The sequence below is a fragment of the Dendrobates tinctorius genome, unplaced genomic scaffold (assembly GCF_039654945.1).
Source record: "Dendrobates tinctorius isolate UK_male_01 unplaced genomic scaffold, ASM3965494v1 ptg000103l, whole genome shotgun sequence".
Lineage (NCBI taxonomy): Eukaryota > Metazoa > Chordata > Amphibia > Anura > Dendrobatidae > Dendrobates > Dendrobates tinctorius.
Window position 1 is genome coordinate 40,295,520 of NW_027361771.1, and position 21,032 is coordinate 40,316,551.

The 21,032-nt window shown below is 43.5% G+C and overlaps 1 protein-coding gene across 4 annotated transcripts in view; it reads left to right on the top strand.

The window, feature by feature from the left end:
• Positions 1–3,377: 3,377 nt before the first annotated feature.
• Positions 3,378–21,032, top strand: part of MAPK8 (mitogen-activated protein kinase 8) — a 50,055-nt gene continuing 32,400 nt past the window's right edge. The window contains exons 1-2 of one of the 4 annotated variants that reach the window (XM_073588269.1): positions 3,378–3,756; positions 11,287–11,467. In XM_073588269.1, coding sequence (XP_073444370.1) covers positions 11,346–11,467 — 122 coding nt within the window. In that variant the 5' untranslated portion in view covers positions 3,378–3,756; positions 11,287–11,345. Of the gene's footprint in view, positions 3,757–10,672; positions 10,694–11,286; positions 11,468–21,032 lie in introns of those variants that run through there. The other 3 variants (XM_073588267.1, XM_073588270.1, XM_073588268.1) reach the window with 3 other exon arrangements.

Here is a 21,032-nt window from a genome sequence, read left to right on the forward strand (position 1 = left end):
ATTAAAGCCATAAAACTGTAACGCTGAGGAGGCTGTGTTCACACATAGCATCATTGCTGCGTTTTTCTGCAGGTGTCGCACCACACGATGCAATAAGAATCTTCTCTGAGTTTTGCTGCATTTTTTATGTGGTTTCCCCCTTATTTGGTGCAGATATGGAAGCCGCATTTAACACTAGAGAAAAGCTCCGATTCTGCATTTAAAAATGCAACCATTTTTTTTACATGCATATTTTTCAGGCTCCACATTGAAACATCAAGAAAAATGCACCAAAACCGCAGAGTTCAGCCGCGTCTTTAGGCGCAGTTTTCATGAAATTGCACCCACTTTGCTTGTACATTTAGGCCGTGTTCACGTGTGGCGTAAATGTTGTTTTTTTTCTCTGGACAAAAATTCTGCAGTGTTCAAACAAAGTGGATGCCTTGTCTGGGAAACGCCACCTAAAAAAAAACCTGTAGTTTTTTCCTTTTTTAAAGAAATGGTAAATAGTAAATAGGTGTGTCTTGGGGCATGGCCACAGTTTTACCGCAGTGCACGATGCAGGGCTTACTGAACCTTCTGTAAAGCTTGGTGGTATGGCTGAAAAGTCTCCTATACGCTAGAGTAGGTGTGAGCCTAGAATTCGGCCTGGCGCCCACTGTGGCAATTGGAAGATTTGGGAATTTTTCTGCCATTAGATGGATTATCGTATCGGTACTCCATCGCTATATACAAGACCTCTCAAAAGTCAAGTGAACCGTGTTTGGCGCCACAAAACAATTTGTAGGCGACATTTGGAAGGAGACCTCCTTTTCCCATCACCGTACCGATGACCCCTGGGTGCTGAGCAATACAGAACCCTATACTTACCGCCCAGACCAGCACTGATCTCTAGCCTGTGTCCCCCGCCGGTCTCCACACATACACAATGTCATGTGACGTGAAGGCTGCTGCTGATTGGCTGCAGTGGTCATGTATACTGTTTACATAAGGAGACTGGTGGGGGACGCATGGCTGAGAGCAGAGCAGCTACCCCAGTTCAGAACATAGCCATAGGCCTTTTTTTTTTCTATACCCAGCCAGGGCCGGCCCGAGAGATTACGGCGCCCTAGGCGAAACTATTTTGTTGCGCCCCTACTATTAATAATAATAATAAATTTTATTTTTATAGCGCCGACATATTCCGCAGCACTTTACATTTCAGAGGGGATTTGTACAGACAATAGACATTACAGCATAACAATAATCACATACAGTAGATTATAGCAAATACCAAGAGGAAAGAGGGCCCTGCTCGCAAGCTTACAGTCTATGAGGAAAGAGGTAGACACGAAAGGTGGGTGGTAACAGTTGCCCTGATTGTATGGACCAGCCATAATGTTAGGTGTGTGACAGTACGGACACAGAGGGCTAATGGATGCATAAAGCATGTGGGAGAATGATGCGGGGAACCTGGTTATGGTAAGACTTTTGGCTCTGCCACACAGGGATAGATTAGGTTAATGTGTTGAGGCGATAGGCCAGTCTGAATAAATGCGTTTTCAGGACACGCTTAAAATTGTGGGGATTGGGGACTAATCGTATTGACCTGGGAAGTGCATTCCAAAGAATTGGCGCGGCACGTGTAAAGTCTTGGAGACGGGAGTGGGAGGTTCTGACTATTGAGGATGCTAACCTCAGGTCATCAGCAGAACGGAGGGCGCGGGTAGGGTGGTATACTGAAACAAGGGAGGAGATGTAGGGTGGTGCTGAGCCATGGAGGGCTTTGTGAGTGAGGGTAATAAGTTTATACTGAATTCTGGAGTGGATGGGTAGCCAGTGTAATGACTGGCACAAGGTAGAGGCATCGGTGTAACGATTGGTGAGGAATATGATCCTGGCTGCAGCATTCAAGACAGATTGGAGAGGGGAGAGTTTGGTAAGAGGGAGACCGATTAGAAGAGAGTTACAATAGTCGAGACGAGAATGAATAAGAGAAACAGTAAGAGTTTTTGCAGAGTCAAAGGTAAGAAAAGGTCGAATTCTAGAAATGTTTTTGAGGTGCAGATGACAAGAGCGAGCCAGTGATCGAATGTGGGGGGCAAAGGAAAGCTCGGAATCAAGTATGACCCCAAGACAGCGGGCCTGTTGCTGGGGAGTAATAGTGGAACCACAAACAGAAATGGCAATGTCGGGTATAGGTACATTAGTAGAGGGAGGAAACACCAGGAGTTCAGTCTTTGACAGGTTCAGTTTCAGATATAGTGAGGACATGATATTAGACACAGCGTTTAGACAATCGCCGGTGTTTTCTAGAAAGGCTGGCGTGATGTCAGGAGAAGAAGCGTATAATTGGGTGTCATCAGCATAGAGATGGTACTGGAAACCAAATCTACTGATTGTTTGACCAATAGGGGCAGTGTACAAGGAGAAGAGGAGGGGGCCTAGAACCGATCCTTGGGGGACCCCAACAGTAAGGGGAAGATGAGAGGAGGAGGAACTGGCAAAAGATACAGTAAAGGAGCGGTCGGAGAGATAGGAGGAGAACCAGGAGAGAACGGTATCCTTGAGGCCAATGGAACGGAGCATAGTGAGGAGGAGCTGATGATCCACAGTGTCGAATGCTGCAGAGAGATCCAAGAGAATTAGCATGGAGTAGTGACCATTTGATTTAGCTGTTAGCAGATCATTAGAGACTTTAGTGAGGGCAGTTTCAGTGGAGTGTAAAGAGCGGAAACCGGATTGGAGAGGGTCGAGAAGAGAGTTTTCTGAGAGATAGCGGATAAGACGGGAGTGGACCAGGCGTTCCAGGAGTTTAGAGATGAAGGGAAGATTAGAGACAGGTCTATAGTTAGCGGCACAGTTTTGGTCGAGGGATACTATTCTTGGCAGTAGATGAAAACTTGGGATATAAATTTAGGAGCAAAATAAAGCACAACAACAATGATTACCGTAATTAACTCTCTCCTGACTCTTTAATCTTCTGAGAAGTTGTATAGGACAAATATATACAAAGTAATCAATAACACAAAACAAAAACGACCATAGGTAATTAAAATTTTGTTTCCTTGCCTTTTTTTTTGATAAGGATGACACTAAGTCACCGAGATTAATTTGTTTAGCAACTTCAGATTCTATTGAAATTGTTGCCAACCCAACCAACCTCTCTTGCGCCATATTTGCCCTTAAATATGTACACTTTTCTTTCCATCCCTAAAACTTTTTGCCTTTTGAAAAGATTTTTTATAATTTGTTCTATTTTTTCTCTGGCGCTCCCTTTGGGCCGGCGCCCTAGGCGGCCGCCTAGTTCGCCTATAGGTTCGGGCGCCCTTTACCCAGCACCTGAGACCAGTGATAAGTGCATGTTCAATTGTAGACATCCCCTTTAATCTGACTGGCCACAGTGCATTTCCTGTGCTTTCCAGGCTGCCCTACTAGAGAGCAGCATCAGCAGCTCAGGCCGAGGCTGAGACCCCTCTGACACACACAGGAAAATAAACCAAAGGCTTCAGAACGAACATGTAGGCCTCGGTTACCGGGGCGACACAAAGCGCTGCGCGTGACCAGTGACGCAACGAGGACGCAGCAGGCGCACTGGGCGTGTGCGCAGACTTCCGGTTACGTCACGAATTCTCCTCCAAGACCGAGACAGACACCGGGAGCGCTATGAACCGGAGAGACCGAGCGGAGATGAAGGGCCAGCAACAGTGACAGGGACCGGAGCACGGAGACGACAGCGAGGCCGCCGTGAGGACAGCCCGACCGTGGAGGAGCCGCCCTGAGGGGCGCCACAGGCAGGTGAGAGGAGGGAGGACATGTCACTGAGGAGACGGCACAATGGGCTGCAGTGCTGGATGGACGGGACGTGACAGATGTCAGAGTGGAGCCCATTGTGGGGGAGGTGTGCTGCAGGGGGGGCTCAGGGAAGGTGCAGGAGGATGACAGATCAGACGCCCACCTATGAAAGCCTGATTGGTCCCATCATGGCCTCCTTTATGTCACGACCTTGTTGTCGCTGTGCCAGTCCTCAGTGTCCCCACTAGCCATCCGTCCCCTGGCAGCACAGCTCAGTGTGAACAGAGCCCACCTGGCAGCCACCATTGTTTACATCCTGCTCATCCATCAGGGGGCAGGACCTGGCCAGGTGTCATAGGTGGCCGAGCCTGTACCCCGCGTGTGTCACTGCACAGCCAGATCTTATATATGGACTATAAGATATGCAGCCGTTTCTGAATATTAATACGGGCTTCTGCCTCAAAGTACTCCTAGAAGAGGCAATTGGCGGCTGGCCGGTCCTATAGGGGGTGCACTCACTTCTCAACAGCCCTGAATAGTCGCCGTGATCCTGCCTAGTAGTGATGATTTTTTGCAAATGGAAACCCGCTTCAGGATTGTCTTGGAGTAGTTTGACTTGTCTTGAAGCAGTTTAGAACATATATATATATATATATATATATATATATATATATATATATATATATATATATTATAGCACGCATTGGACAGTTCTTAGTTTTGAGAGGTGAGGAGAGGTTTTGACCAGGTGTTTGTCAAAATGGGAAAGCAAAACTAATATTAACAGCAAAGAAGAGATTCGACATTGAAGTGAATAGGACGAGACAACTCAAAATACATTGGTGTATTAATAAAAAAAAACATGAACTGATTTTTATTGGGAAAAAAAAAACAGCTGGAAAAAGTGCACAGAATAGGGTGACTGTTTTGGCAGAAGGGGGAAAAAGAGTATATAAGTATTGCTCCCCTAGAGGATTGTGTGATGCCCCTCTTAGAAGTTCCACCTGTCGCTTCCTCGTGGCAAGCCCCCAGGTAAATGTCATCGTATAGAGAATATAAGGACCTTGAATATAGAAATCTTGCCATGGTTCGCAGCGCTTTTATACTCCCTGTACACTGCTGCAAAATAGGGTCTCAACCAACCAGAACAGAATGTATAAACACTCAAGTAAAATTAGGAAGGAAAACGCCATTTTTCCGAAACACGTAGGAATTGGTCCGATCTGCCTATCGTTACCGCTGAGTACGTACCACATGACCGCAAAGAGTCACGTGACTGAAGACGTCACGAAGGTCCTGTAGGTATATACTCACAGACAAGCGCCTACAGCAGCACCCTCGGACGCCAGAATCCAGCGCCTGTCACTGGCTGGGACAGCGTTTCACTAACTTTCATAACAGCTCAATAGAGGTCACGTCTGTGATTCATGGAAATTGGCATCCAGAACATCTACATCACACACTAAATCACCTTAACCATCGGCACCTTGTATTGAGATTATAAGGTAAAAAGTCCCTTGTATCTGGTATTATTATTTTTCTGTCATGGTTCTATAAGTTAATACCATTCTTGTATATGTAAAGAGGATATCACTATATAGGAGTGCGGACAATAGATTTTAATCTGTAACCAGCGCAAAATTAATTTTACTTAAGACTTTGAGTATAGGCTGCGCGGATGGGAAAAACCACACACTCTGGCTGCAGAACTGTCGGTATGTTTATGACTTGAGAAGACGCCGGTATGGTATTCAAATGCGTTGTCTGGCTAAAAGAACCCCCATCACACTTCCTTACAGCAAGGGTTTTTATATATATATATATATATATATATATATATATATATATATATATATATATATATATATATATATATATATATATATACACTCACTGGCCACTTTATTAGGTACACCTGTCCAACTGTGTGTTAAGACTTAATTTCTAATCAGCCAATCACATGGCGGCAACTCAGTGCATTTAGGCATGTAGACATGGTCAAGGCAATCTCCTGCAGTTCAAACCGAGCATCAGTATGGGGAAGAAAGGTGATTTGAGTGCCTTTGAACGTGGCATGATTGTTGGTGCCAGAAGGGCTGGTCTGAGTATTTCAGAAACTGCTGATCTACTGGGATTTTCACGCACAACCATCTCTAGGGTTTACAGAGAATGGTCCGAAAAAGAAAAAAAATCCAGTGAGCGGCAGTTCTGTGGGCGGAAATGCCTTGTTGATGCCAGAGGTCAGAGAAGAATGGGCATACTGGTTCGAGCTGATAGAAAGGCAACAGTGACTCAAATTGCCACCCGTTACAACCAAGGTAGGCAGAAGAGCATCTCTGAACGCACAGTGCGTCGAACTTTGAGGCAGATGGGCTACAGCAGCAGAAGACCACACTGGGTACCACTCCTCTCAGCTAAGAACAGGAAACTGAGGCTACAATTTGCACAAGCTCATCGAAATTGGACAGTAGAAGATTGGAAAAACGTTGCCTGGTCTGATGAGTCTCGATTTCTGCTGCGACATTCGGATGGTAGGGTCAGAATTTGGCGTAAACAACATGAAAGCATGGATCCATCCAGCCTTGTATCAACGGTTCAGGCTGGTGGTGGTGGTGTCATGGTGTGGGGAATTTTTTCTTGGCACTCTTTGGGCCCCTTGGTACCAATTGAGCATCGTTGCAACGCCACAGCCTACCTGAGTATTGTTGCTGACCATGGCCATCCCTTTATGACCACAATGTACCCAACATCTGATGGCTACTTTCAGCAGGATAATGCGCCATGTCATAAAGCTCGAATCATCTCAGATTGGTTTCTTGACCATGACAATGAGTTCACTGTACTCAAATGGCCTCCTCAGTCACCAGATCTCAATCCAATAGAGCATCTTTGGGATGTGGTGGAACGGGAGATTCGCATCAGGGATGTGCAGCCGGCAAATCTGCGCCAACTGTGTGATGCCATCATGTCAATATGGTCCAAAATCTCTGAGGAATGCTTCCAGCACCTTGTTGAATCTCTGCCACGAAGAATTGAGGCAGTTCTGAAGGCAAAAGGGGGTCCAACCCGTTACTAGCATGGTGTACCTAATAAAGTGGCCAGTGAGTGTATGTATATATATATATATATATATATATATATGTACAGTGGCGCTTCTAAAGTGCACAAGAGTTTTTAGCAGCAAAATACAAGACAATTGTCCCAAAAGTTGTCAAAATCAATCAGATGAAATGATAGTTTTTGCGCTCTAAAGCTCACAATATGGGAAAGACCTTATAAAAGCCTGATCTATAAAAACTTAATGATATGCTTGCAAGTGACAAATAGATCATAAATACTTCGTGTTAAAAATAAGTTACAATCCAAAAAAGGGGAATCGGAGTCCTGATGTATATGTAATGATGCAATACTGAATTCAGCAGCCTGGTCTGCAATAAGCCCCACTAGCAGGGGTTAAATAAAGTGCAAAGCTAGTTGAAATACAAGTAAAGGCTCCGTCACACATAACGACTCACCAGCGATCCCGACAACGATATCAATGTGTCAAGATTGCTGGTGAGTCGCTATGTGATCGCTGGTGAGCTGTCAAACAGACAGCTTCACCAGCGATCAGCACTGAGCACGCGGCGTCGCTGTGTTCGTTAGTTACCAGCGCGCTGATGCAGGGAGCTGGTAACTAATGTACACATCGGGTATCTAAGGGATGAACGTCCCTTGGATACCCGATGTGTACGTTAGTTACTAGCTGATCGCTGGTCTCCCGCCTGTCACACGCAGCGATGCGTGCTGGCCAGCGGGAGACCAGCGACCAAAGAAATGTCCAGGGCTTTCCAAGAGCGATCAGCGATACTGGCAGGGGGGCCGGTCGCTGTCGCACACAGCGATCTCACTGGTGAGATCGCTGTTGTGTCACAAAACTTGTGACTCAGCAGTGATCTCGCTAGCGAGATCGCTATGTGTGACGGGGCCCTAACAATAGCGTCAAATGGAGACAGTAACTTTAGAGTTGATGCAGAGTCTTTCATAATTTTTCCCCTAGGCTCGGTTTAAAAAAGTAACCATTAGTGAATACCACATTTTTTGTTCTTGATTTCTTTTAGTGTTTCTTAAAGCCAGAAAGTTGCCATTTGAAATGACTTTAGTTTTGTGCCATGTCTGTGATCTGCTTTTTTTTCTACAAAATTAAACTGAATGAACATCCTCCAAGGCCGGTGATTCCATAATTTTTGCCAGGGGTTGTAGCAGGCCTCAAGTCAGTGTAAATATCACATTTCTAATATTAATATTGCAGACCTTTAGGGTATGTGCACACGTTGCGGATTTTTACGCATGGAATTTACAGAATCTGCGGATTTAGGCTATGTGCACACGGTGCAGATTCTGTGCAGTTCTGCAGCAGATTTGGCCCTGCAGAACTGCAAGTGATGTACAGTACCATTTAAGGCTATGTAAAACAAAAAACGCTGTGCACATGCTGCAGATTTTTCCTCGCAGATTTGGTGCAGATTTAAAACTGCAGCATGTCACTTCTTTTGTGCAGTTCTGCTGCAGTTTTCCATCTGCTCCATTATAGAAATCTGCAGGTGAAAAATGCAGGGGAAATCCACACAAAAACTGCACTAAAACGCAGGTCATTTTAACTGCAGAATTAACAAAATCCACAGCACAATCCGCACCGTGTGCACATAGCCTAAAGCTTAAAAGGGTTGTTCCATGAATAAAGTACATTGTAGTTAATAGATCTTGGAGAAAAATAAGTTCCACAACTGGATGTGTTTAAAAAAAAAAAAAAAAAAAAGTTAGGCCACATTCCCACAATGAGCTTCTGGTGCGTTTTTGATGCTGCATATTTTTTTCTGCTTCAAAAAGGCAGCGTCTTACACTTACAGCAAAGTAGATGGGATTTATAGAGATCTTGTGCCCACCGTGCTTTTTCAGCCAGTAAGATTTATAAAAACTAAAGAAATTGATGGAAAAGTGTTTTGATACTAAAAACACTATGTAAAAACCTCTGTAAGCAAAATGCACACATACGGTAATTAGTATCTGCTTCCATAATGACATGGGCTATAAAAGTGTCGGTATATAAAGTGGACCTGTCGTGAGGTCAGCGGTGCCCATATTGCTCTTATTCCACTCGCTGTTGTTATAAATCCACTATACAGTTTCACTTTTTATTTGATTCTAACTTGTGGCTTCTACTAAGGGGTGACATCCAGTCCAGGGGTTGTCAGATTTCAGAAGTTTGTTTTGCTCTAATCTGCAGTAGTTATAAAGAAAAAATAGCCAAATTGATAATTACTTGCCCTGCCTCAGTCTTTCATTGGCTGTCTGCTTCTGCCACATTGTTTGTCTGCAGTGCTGACATTACTGTACAATCACTGAGCTTTGTAGTGTAGACGATACTCTGCAATGGATATTAAGCAATGATAAGTTCTGAGCAGCCACTTTACCATTTTATGGGGTGAGTGTCCCCAAAGGGCAAGATGGGAGACAAGTGACTGGGAATTAAAATGGCTTATTTGCAATTTTCTCTCTGCAGGATCACAACTGTGGGATTATTTTTGGAAAACACCTGTGGGGTCAAAATAGTAATTGCACCCAATGATGAGTTTGCTGAGTAGTGTAATTTGCCAAATAGGTTCACCTTTTAGGATTTCTGCTGTTCTGGCATCTGAGATGTCTGCAAATTGTGCTCACGAACCTTCTTCCCTTTCCAGCCCTGCCGGGTGCTCAAAATGGTGTATGACCACATGTAGGGCACTGCCGCACTTGGAGGAGCAGAATACAGGGTTCTTCCCACAATCACAATGTGGTGTTATGATAATATGCACATCCCTATTACTTTGTTACAATATAGCTCACTTTTAAATCCACCGTTTTACACATATCACTCCTTATGGGATGCCCCTCCAGGTTTTATTTACCCTCTAGTTGCCGGTGAAGCCATCCTGCTGTAGTTCTAGTACTCTTGGTGGATCACATGCAGTACAGGCTTGCTCCGTTGGCCTCTTGTCAGCATAGTTCTTCTTTGCTTTCACCACTGACAATGCATTCATCATAGGCATATATGAGGCTGTCGAATTAGTTGGGAGAAACGCCGCCGTTCCTTACATCAAGGTCTGTACATGTACCTTGGTTTATGGCTATCTAAAGTCTGCCTATAGCTGTCCATCACTTTGTCAAACAAGCCTACTAGTGATGAGCGCAAATGCTTGTTACTCGAGTTTGCCGCGGGTGCTGGAGTGAGATGTTCGAGTCCCCGCAGCCACATGTTTTGCAGCAGTTGATCAGCCACAAAACTTTCTGGGGTTGGCAGTATTAGTCAGGCAAACCCCACTTGTTTTTGTGGCTTTCTTGCCGCAGGGACTCACTCTATCACCCACGATACTCAGTGCATACCCGAGCACCCTAGGCAAACTGGAGTAACAAGCACTTGCGCTCATCACTAAAGCTTACTTCTTCACCCTCATTTTTTCACTATCCATCAATCCAAAACATTTCTGACACTCTTCCGTTCTTCCTTGTCTGTAAAGCGCCCCTGTCATAGATTGCAGTGGCCAGATCTTCAGTGCCAAAGAACAAATTTATATAACCAGGAAATAGTCCTTAGTCCCCCCCCAACAGAAGACATTCACAGCTTCCTACCCTACAACCTGCTATTCCCTCACTCCTAATTCAGGCCCATTGACCGTCCATCACTGTCCACCTAAGTTATTTAACCTTGCTTTCTTCTGTTAAACATGCTGTCTTAAAGATGCACTCCCATCAAAGTTTTTATCCTCTTGTTATACTGCAATCATTTATTTCAAAGCTCGCTTCAGGTACCAGACCAGTACCCAAACTTCAACCGGAACCCGAACTCCATTGAAAATAAAGGTTTCCTGAACTTGGAATGGAAAAATATTCTCCCTCTCTCCTTGATGTCAAAGACCTAATGGTAAATGGAAAAATTAGCTGTGTAGAAAGGCAAAATGATCAATTGTAAGTACACAGTGCCATATAATATGCTGACTGCAATATAGTAAGAGGATAGAAACTTTGAGGGGAGAGCTTCTTTAAGTCCATTAGTAAAAAAAAGCCATCTCTTGACAAGTCTCATTCTGCTAATTGCTGACCTGTCTCTTAAGGTTCTTGAAGGGAACCTGACAGCCGATAAATGCTGCCAGATCCACATGCAATATGTATCACACATGGCTGTACATATATGTAAAGCAAGCAGCAGGTAGGGAGAAGTTGCCAGGGACCCACCTGCCAGACTAGTGTCCCGTGCGGCTCAGTCCCTGCCCACTGGCAAGTCTCACCCTATACATGTACGCAGGGAGAGAATTAGTAAATGGCAGCAGTCCAGCAAGCATTTTTCTTACAAGTATCATGGATGATGTGTGTGTATATATAGCATGTGGATAAAAACCTTACATTAGGTGGGTAAGCTGATCAGTGCCCAGTGGCAGAATTGTATGCAACTCGTATGTAATGCCTTGTAATTCTTATCACTTCATTTTTTTTATTTAATTTGTTTTTCCTTAATAGATTTTAACCATTAATAACACTGTGTGGATGAAGCCACAGGGGTAGAAGCTTGTGCAACCATGAGCCGAGGCAAGCGTGACAGCAACTTCTCAGTCTTTGAAATAGGAGACTCCACATTCACAGTTCTGAAGCGCTACCAAAATCTGAAGCCTATTGGGTCTGGAGCACAAGGAATAGTGTGGTAAGGAACCTAATCACTCTTATTCTGTACTTTTTAATCAGAAAATGACCTATTGTTTTATGGTAAAAAGTTTTGAACAGACTTGTGGTGCAGCCACAACTTTGAGCAAGTTGAAAACTGATATATTGTTGTTGACACTTCTTCAGCCATGGTATTTAATGATGATTTTCCTACTCTACCTTTGTATTTTCCCATTCATAGCATTGAAAATGTTAAATGGAGTCTATCACCCTCAAACTTTAGTTAAACCTCTTATATAAGTACATAGAGGATTTAGCCCCTTAAATATGTACTGTATAGATTTTAATAGTTTAGCTTCCATAAAAAAACATTTTTCTTATGCAAATGAGGGGGCTTCAGCGCACCTTTGGCCTGGCCATGGGCTTCAGTGCACCCTTAAGCCACATCAGTTTGCATACTAAGCACTGTCATGTCTTGGTTGCCAGCACTCACTTGAACTCCTTGTCTTAACACTGCAAGAACCCAGCTGCGCTCAGTGTGCCATTCCGGACTCTCATAACTGGCTTGTGTCTTCAGCTTCTGCTCGAACTCGTATTGGACTACAGGCGTGGACCAGAGATGAGAGCGCATTCTGAGGGGCTCATTCACACATCAGTGTTTGCGGCTAAGTGCTATCTTTGTGCTCTGTACTAAATCATGGAAACTTGTCCGATGTTGATCAGAGTGTCAGATCAAAATTGTCAACGCACGTTTACGGGTCTGTGAAAAAAATAAAATTGAACAGCACTCAGATTCCATCTGGGTGCTGTCTCCTATTCACTGACTGCTAGATAAAGAAAGATTTGAGAATTAAAATGAAAGTTGGACCAATTTGTTTTCTCATACAAGAAAATCACTGAATGTGCTCTAACACTGAATAAATGGTCAGCATTCAGGGTTAAAGTTGCAGAGGTGCCAGTTAGAATAACCCACTTGAATACTTTAGGAAAACAGTGCGCTCATATTCAGGAATCCTGGTAAGGGCTCATGCAGATATTTGTGCAAATCAGGCCAAGCATGGACCACAATGCATGGATGGACTGCGCCTTTCCTGACCCGAGCATGAGTGTCTCATAGCATGAGCATGAAGCTGTTGTGCTTGGGTCTGAAGAGCCATGGCCAGTTTGTGCAATGTGGTCAGATATCAGACTGAGATCCAAGGATAATTACAGTGATATCTGCTGATAATTTTGTTGGCATTTAAACTTTGAGAAACACTACAAATTCGTACCATGCGTGTAAAGGATCCAATGGAGAAGGGATCCATAATTTTTTTTATTTAAATCAATAATAAAAAATAAAGATAAGCAGAGTTGCCAAATGGGAGAGGCTGATGGGTGGCAAAAAATAAGCAAGGATAGGATAGAGAGAACTGCAAAAAATGTAAATAGTACTGTGATATCATATATTCCTATATCCTTGTGGTACAACAGGTTGTGGGTATAAGACACAAGCTGGTATATAATAAGTAAATAATGTGTTGGCCCTATTGGTGATCAGGGGAAGCCTCAAATTAATCCTTAGAGAGAAGGTTAAAATGAGATGATATGGCAATAAAGGTTAGATGTTACCGTTGTGCAAAGATTCAGTTGGACAATATGTAGTGCTGCAATGTGCAGGTAAGTAGAGTGTATTTGAACCAGTGCACTTCCCCTCAGTTTGTATGTATCTCAATTCATTACCCGTAGGCCATACAAATAAATAGCAAATTGTTATACAGATAAGTAATAAGGTGCTCAGTGCCATTTTACCTTAATAAGGTGTCAGTGCAGTTCCTGTTGGAAGTGGTCAGCTCAGCGTCCTCTCACCCCGACGTGCGTTTTGCCCCCAGCTTCTTCTGGAAGAAGAGAGGGTGGGACAGGTTGTGATAATGTAGAGAGGGGTTGAGGAAGTTCCCATCACTGTGGGCAGAAGAAGGGATGAAATCACTGAGGATGAGAAAATTTAAAAAGGAGGCGGAAAACTCATCACGATGAGCGGGACTAGGGATGAGATGGTGGTCCGTGTCACCAAAGGCAAAGCTGTAGTCACATGGAGCGGGAGTGCAAGTAATGTGCATGGGCGGACTCGCAGGACCTCATCATAGCAGAGCATAATGGAACACAGATCTATGTGTCCGTGTTAGCCAGCCATTGGTAAATGGCTGGAAGATATAAAAAGCTGGCTACTATACAAGTGACAAGAACAGACGTAGAAAAGAATCAAGTTTAACTCCAGTCCATAATTGTATAGGGGGAACAGGAGAAAAAATGGTGTAGGACACCAAATACATGCCCGGGTCTGGGACAATACTACTTTATTGCTACTGACCGGACAAAAAGAAAATAGATTTTGATGAGTTATAACCACTTACCGTACAGACACCATCATTTATACTAAACATCAATCCCCATCCATACAGAGCCGCAACATGCCAGTCCTAATATTCAAATCACTGTTAAATCCCTTGGGATGTGTGCAAGGTAGAAATTCAATAGAATTCACCCTTTTTAATGTATTTATTGCCCCTTCATGGTATTGGTATCTGTTCAATTACATGAAACTTATTGTGAACCTGTCATGTGAAAATACGCTACTAACCTGCAGTTATGAGGTTAATCTACAGTTTAATAGCAGTCTGAACCTGCCTTGCGCCTGCTGCTGGGTGGTAATCAACTTTATTCCCCCGAGCAGCGCTCTGGTTTGTCACAGGGGCGGCGCTGGTCAGTCACCGCACTGTGTATAGAGAGTGGCAGCTGTAACCATGACTGATAGCCCGTGCCCCCGGCCATGACTGATAGCCCTAATGCTGCACCGCAGGTGCTGAATTGGAAACCATGTTTTGGCACATCTGATAGTGAAGGTCAGGAAGTCTAGCCATAAGTTCACAATCTGAGTGGTCTACTCTGTAGCACCATCCGTGAGGGCATTTAATAACAGGAGTGCCAATTAAGACAGGGGAAAGTACTATGTTGTTTAGTCCTAGAAAACTGTTGCTAGTGTACCTTTTTTTTTTTTTTCTTTTTCTTGTGCTTTTGAATGACTTGAGATAAAAGCCAAACCAGTGCAAGGCTTAGGGCCCCGTCACACATAGCAACTTACCAGCGATCCCGACAACGATATGAACTTGTCAGGATCGTTGGTGTGTCGCTACATGATCGCTGGTGAGCTGCCAAACAGGCAGCTTCACCAGCGATCAGCACCAGCGACGACGAGCGGTGGCGGAGCTGTGTACCTTAGTTACCAGCGCGCTGATGCAGGGAGCTGGTAACCAAGGTAAGCAGCGGGTTTCTAAGTGCTGCGTGGCGCTTAGAAATCTGATGTTTACCTTGGTTACCAGCTCCCTGCATCAGCGCGCTGGTAACTAAGGTACACAGAGGGTTTCTAAGCGCCGCGGGGCGCTTAGAAACCCGCTGTTTACCTTGGTTACAAGCTCCTGATCACTGCTCTCCCGCCTGCCCCACGCAGCGATGCGTGCTGGCCAGTGGGAGACCAGCGACCAAAAAAATGTCCTGGCCTTCATGAAACCCGACTTACTCAAAAGTCGAGTCGAACGAAATCGGCCGACTATAGGGAAAAGTCGTGAAACATGAAACCCAATGCAAGTCAATGGAGAGAAGTCGGCTGTGAGTGGAGGACTGTAAACACACCTGGCATGAATTTTAACCCTAGAGGCGGTGAAATCTCTCTTCTCTCTCTCCCTCTCCCACTCCGCTACGCTCCGCTTCTCTCATTGGCTGAAAAAAGTCACGTGCAAGCATTTGGCGAAACCCGACTTTGACGCTTGGGTCGCCGACCGCATGGCCGACTTCACACTGTGGTCAGGTTTCGTTTCATGAAACCTGACTTTGGCGAAAGTCGGCGACTTTTGAATCTGACCGACCTGTTTCGCTCAACTCTAGTCCTGGCCATTCCAGGACGATCAGCGATACCCGACAGGGGAGCCGGTTGCTGATAGGTGTATCACACAGCGTTCTCACTGGTGAGATCGCTGTTGCGTCACAAAACTTGGGACTCAGCAGCGATCTCGCTAGCGAGATCGCTGTATGTGACAGGGGCTTTTAAAAGCCTCCTCACAATGGAATGCCACTCTCCTTGAGGAGAAGTGTTACCCCTTGGATCTCAGTCAGAAGTCTCTAACCTAGCCAAACCAGATCTCACACTATCCACTGATGGAGGGGCAATACACCAAAGTCATGTGGCAATGGTCAATATTGACTTTTAGGAATTCTACTTTCAGTAGGTTGCACTAGAGTTTTAGTCCTCTTCCTCTCTGAAGACGCAATTTGCATATTTAATTTCCAAGAGGAGCATTACTTCACCCCTTCAACCCCAGTCATTTTTATTTTTCACTCCATCCCAGAGCCATAACCTTTTTTTATTTTTTTCGTCAGCATGGCCATGTGAGGGCTTCTAGTTTTGCGAACGTGTTGTACACTTTTGATTGACAACATTGATTTTACTGTAGTGTGTATTGGAAAATTGGTTAAAAAAAATTCAAAGTGTGGTGAGATTGCAAAAAAAAGTGCAATTCCACAATTTTTTTTTTTTTTTTGCCATGTTCAATAAATAGTAAAACTGACCTGCCATTATAATTCCCCAGGTCATTATGAGTTCAGATACCAAGCATGTATAGGTTCATTTTTATTTAGCTCATGAAAAAATATCCATAGTTTTGTTTAAAAAAAAAACAAAAAAAAAAACTTCCCATTTTCCGAGACCCACAGCGTCTCCATTTTTCGTGATCTGGTGCTCCTTGCGTGTCACAATGACATTTTTATTGATACCATTTTGGGTTAGATACAGTGTTTTGATCAGCTGTAGTTGCATTTAACTGCAATTTGGCTGCAACCAAAAATTCTTGCGTTTATTGTAAAAAGTGTATAAGATAAAAAAAAAAAAAATTATATATATATTGGTACAGACCAAAAGTTTGGAGACACCTTCTCATTCAAAGAGTTTTCTTTACTTTCATGACTCTGAAAATTGTAGATTCACTCTGAAGGCATCAAAACTATGAGTTAACACATGTGGAATTATATAAATAACAAGTGTGAAACAACTGAAAATACTGTGTCTTATATTCTAGGTTGTCCAAAGTAGCCACCTTTTGCTTTGATTACTGCTTTGCACGCTCTTGGCATTCTCTTGATGAGCTTCAAGAGGTAGTCACTGGAAATGGTTTTCACTTCACAGGTGTGCCCTGTCAGGTTTAGTAAGTGGGATTTCTTGCCTTATAAATGGTGTTGGGACCATCAGTTGTGTTGTGCAGAAGTCTGGTGGATCCACAGCTGATAGTCCTACTGAATAGACTGTTAGCTGCTTTTTTTCTTGCCATGATACAAATTCTAAGTAAAGAAAAACGAGTGGCCATCATTACTTTAAGAAATGAAGGTCAGGCCGAAAAATTGAGAAAACTTTGAAAGTGTCCCCAAGTGCAGTGGCAAAAACCATCAAGCGCTACAAAGAAACTGGCTCACGTGAGGACCGCCCCAGGAAAGGAAGACCAAGAGTCACCTCTGCTGCGGAGGATAAGTTCATCCGAGTCACCAGCCTCAGAAATCGCAGGTTAACAGCAGCTCAGATTAGAGACCAGGTCAATGCCACACAGAGTTCTAGCAGCAGACACATCTCTACAACAACTGTTAAGAGGAGACTTTGTGCAGCAGGCCTTCATGGTAAAATAGCTGCTAGGAAACCACTGCTAAGGACAGGCAACAAGCAGAAGAGACTTGTTTGGGCTAAAGTACACAAGGAATGGACATAGACCAGTGGAATCTGTGCTTTGGTCTGATGAGTCCAAATTTGAGATATTTGGTTCCAACCACCGTGTCTTTGTGCGACGCAGAAAAGGTGAACGGATGGACTCTACATGCCTGGTTCCCACCGTGAAGCATGGAGGAGGTGTGATGGTGTGGGGGTGCTTTGCTGGTGACACTGTTGGGGATTTATTCAAAATTGAAGGCATACTGAACCAGCATAGTTACCACAGCATCTTGAATCGGCATGCTATTCCATCCGGTTTGCGTTTAGTTGGACCATCATTTATTTTTCAACAGGACAATGACCCCAAGCACACCTCCAGGCTGTGTAAGGGCTATTTGACCAAGAAGGAGAGTGTTGGGGTGCTACGCCAGATGACCTGGCCTCCACAGTCACCAGACCTGAACCCAATCGAGATGGTTTGGGGTGAGCTGGACCGCAAAGTGAAGGCAAAAGGGCCAACAAGTGCTAAGCATCTCTGGGAACTCCTTCAAGACTGTTGGAAGACCATTTCCGGTGACTACCTCTTGAAGCTCATTAAGAGGATGCCAAGAGTGTGCAAAGCAGTAATCAAAGCAAAAGGTGGCTACTTTGAAGAACCTAGAATATAAGACATATTTTGAGTTGTTTCACACTTTTTTGTTAATTATATAATTCCACGTGTTAATTCATAGTTTTGATGCCTTCAGAGTGAATCTACAATTTTCATAGTTGTAAAAATAAAGAAAACTCTTTGAATGAGAAGGTGTGTCCAAACTTTTGGTCTGTACTGTGTATGTATATGTGTGTGTGTGTGTAATATATATATATATATATATATATATATATATATATATATATATATATATATATATATTTTTTTTTTACTTGCTTCAATAGTCTCCTTAGGAGACTTGAACCTGCAATCTTCTGATTGCTATTGCCACAAAAAGTAGAGCTTCAGCCCTGCTATGTGTAACAGAATTGATCATCTGCTATGAATGCCAACCACGACGCCCCTAATTGTCAGATTGGCAATAACAACCACGGGTGTCTCCTGCAGACCCCGGGTTGTCATGCTAACCCATCAGTGCCCTGCGATCATGTGATGGGCGGCGTTAGTGATGCACTTCCTTCGCGATCATGTTAAATGTCACTGTCAGAGATTGACAGCAGCATTTAACATGTTAACAGAAGCGGGTGGATCTCGATTCCACCACCCGTGGCTAATAGGGGCATATGTCAGCTGATGAAATCAGCTGTCATGCCTGGGAACGATACAGGCTCACATTAAAGGGGGAGACATGACATATGATGTGTGTGTGTGTATATATACATCGTATGTCATGAAGGGGTTAAAAACTAACATTGACATACCCAGGCTTGGCATATCACTTTCTACAAGGAGACGCGTTACCCTTTGTGTCACATTTTTGACGCTGCGCTTTGTATCTTTTTGGTATGTCATGCTGTAAATAAAGATGCTGTGTTTTTATACTTCCTGGAGTTTGGTTTGACTAAACTTTTGTTAGTCATGCGTGGATTACATGTGTTTTTAGTGAGATTCCACAGGAGAAATGTACTAAAAACCACATTTATGTTTTTTATCTGTGGATTTTCCGCATCTAATGCAAACCTATGGGGAAAATCCACACATAAAACTCAGTCTACTAGCAAGAGAAATGGACATTTTGTGGGTTTGAAACATGCACCGCAGGTTAGTTTACGCTGAGGAAAAAAAAAAACAAAACACGACCGCTGCATAAGATCTCTATAAATCCCATCCTCTTTGCTGGAACTATAGGACACAGCATTTTTGGAGTAGTGAAAATATGCAGTGTCAAAAAACTCATGTGGGAACACAGCCTTAGGTTCTGTGAACTTTTCAAACCCATTCATATTGGATTCTGGAAAGACTCCATTTTGGGGTTAGTCCTATTCATAAGAGGCTAATGTGTTTCTGATGACTTGTTATACTTTGTAATCGAATGGTACGATGTGATGTATACTTCTGTAGTTAGTTGGCCCATGTCATCTTTTGTCTAAAAATGTAATTTTGCTTCTGATCATGGTTAAGTGTGAATTTAAGTTCTGGTCATAACCCATTTAGATAAGAAAAGAAATCCAGTAGGCTTTCAAGTGGGCCATTCCAAATACATAAAATGTCATCTATAAATTTATTTAACTCTGTACCAACCTATTGAATGTTGTGAATATAATAGGTTGGTGGTCTTTCTTAAAACATGCCATGTACCCATTTGTATATGGTGGTGGCTTTTTAGAGCCCATGGCGGTACCACAAATCTGGCCAAACAATTCATCCCTATTCCCTACATGAAGGTTATTTTTTATTTAAGAGAAAATGTAGTATATCAAGACAGAATAGTACAGCAACAGGTGATAATGTGGGTCTGGATAAAATTCTACCTGTTGCTTCAATACCTTTATTGTGTACTTTTGATGTGTAATGGATGTTGACATTTGAAGGTGGTTTATGTAGGGATTTATACATTTTCTGAAGCACATGAAACATCTGTGTTACTGAATGAAGGAACTCTGATGTCTTGTTAAATATGATTGAATCAAGATATTTTTACAAAACACTTATTTTCTGTGTAATAATAAATGGCGTGGGTGCATTGTAATTTGAACATGTAGTAGTGTCAGGTAATTGATGGTTAATCTTTCATATGGTCTTTCAATTCCATTACCACAATTACACCCCCGGTAACGGCTGATTTGATTGCAGTTGTCTTGGAAATTAACCATGGCAGTGTTGATCCAATATCTTAACATCCCTGTTCATAAGGTATTTGGCCATGTCTGTTGTACGATAAGTTTTCGGGGGCATCAAACCACTAGGTTGCCTGAGTTTCTATAATGAGATCAGGTTTTATCGTAGTGACCCTTGATGCAATGTGTGTCGAATGGGGCAGTAGATAGGCCAAAATGAGTTTTAAGTCTCATGGGGCTATAAAATCTGTGTAGCTCTTTTCCAAGCTGAAACAAGTTTAAACGTGGAGTGGGACACAAAGCTAAACCCTTTTGTAACACATTGAGTTCAATCGGTGTCAACATGTGGAAAGAGATGTTGGCCGACAAATTCTGTTCCTTACTTGAGCTCCCGTTTGAATCTGTGGGTCTCTTATGAATTTGTCTCTTTCTGTGACATTTATACGGTGTGTCGGCCTCTGCGTCCCCATAAACGGTTTGGTTGTCTACAGCCGTGACAGTGAGCATGGCTGGATTCCTGCAGTGTCCATATGGAGGTTGAGAGCCATTGGTTGAGTTCAAGTGAGCGCTTGCTATCAAGGTATGACAAGGTACTCAGTATGCAAACTGAAGGGGGTGTAAACAGTGCACCGAGCCCTTAGCTATGCCAACAGTGTACCAAAGCCATCATTTGCATACTAATTTTTTTTTTCCCCTGACAACTAAATCGCTACAACGTGTGTTAAATCCTCCACCTACATGTAGAAGTGGTCGACCTAGCATAAAGGGGTATTCCATTACTAGGACAACCCCTTCTTGATGAAAATGTTCTGCACTGATAAAATAATAGTCTATACTCCACTCCTGTGTCGGCGCCGTTCCCATGGTATCAGTACTCACAGTCCCAGGAATCCTGCGCGGTTGTTGTGACTCCGGCACCCAATCAGCACTGGCGTCACTGTCCCCGCCTTCGGACAAATCGAACATCAAGAAGAAATCAGTGCTGTAGCTGCTCTCCCATTCCTGCTGAATTCGACCAGAGGTGGGCACAGTGACGCCAGTGCTGACTTAGGTGCCGACGTTGCGTGTCCCAACAACAACACAACAGACGGAGTGCAGACACTGCGGGAAC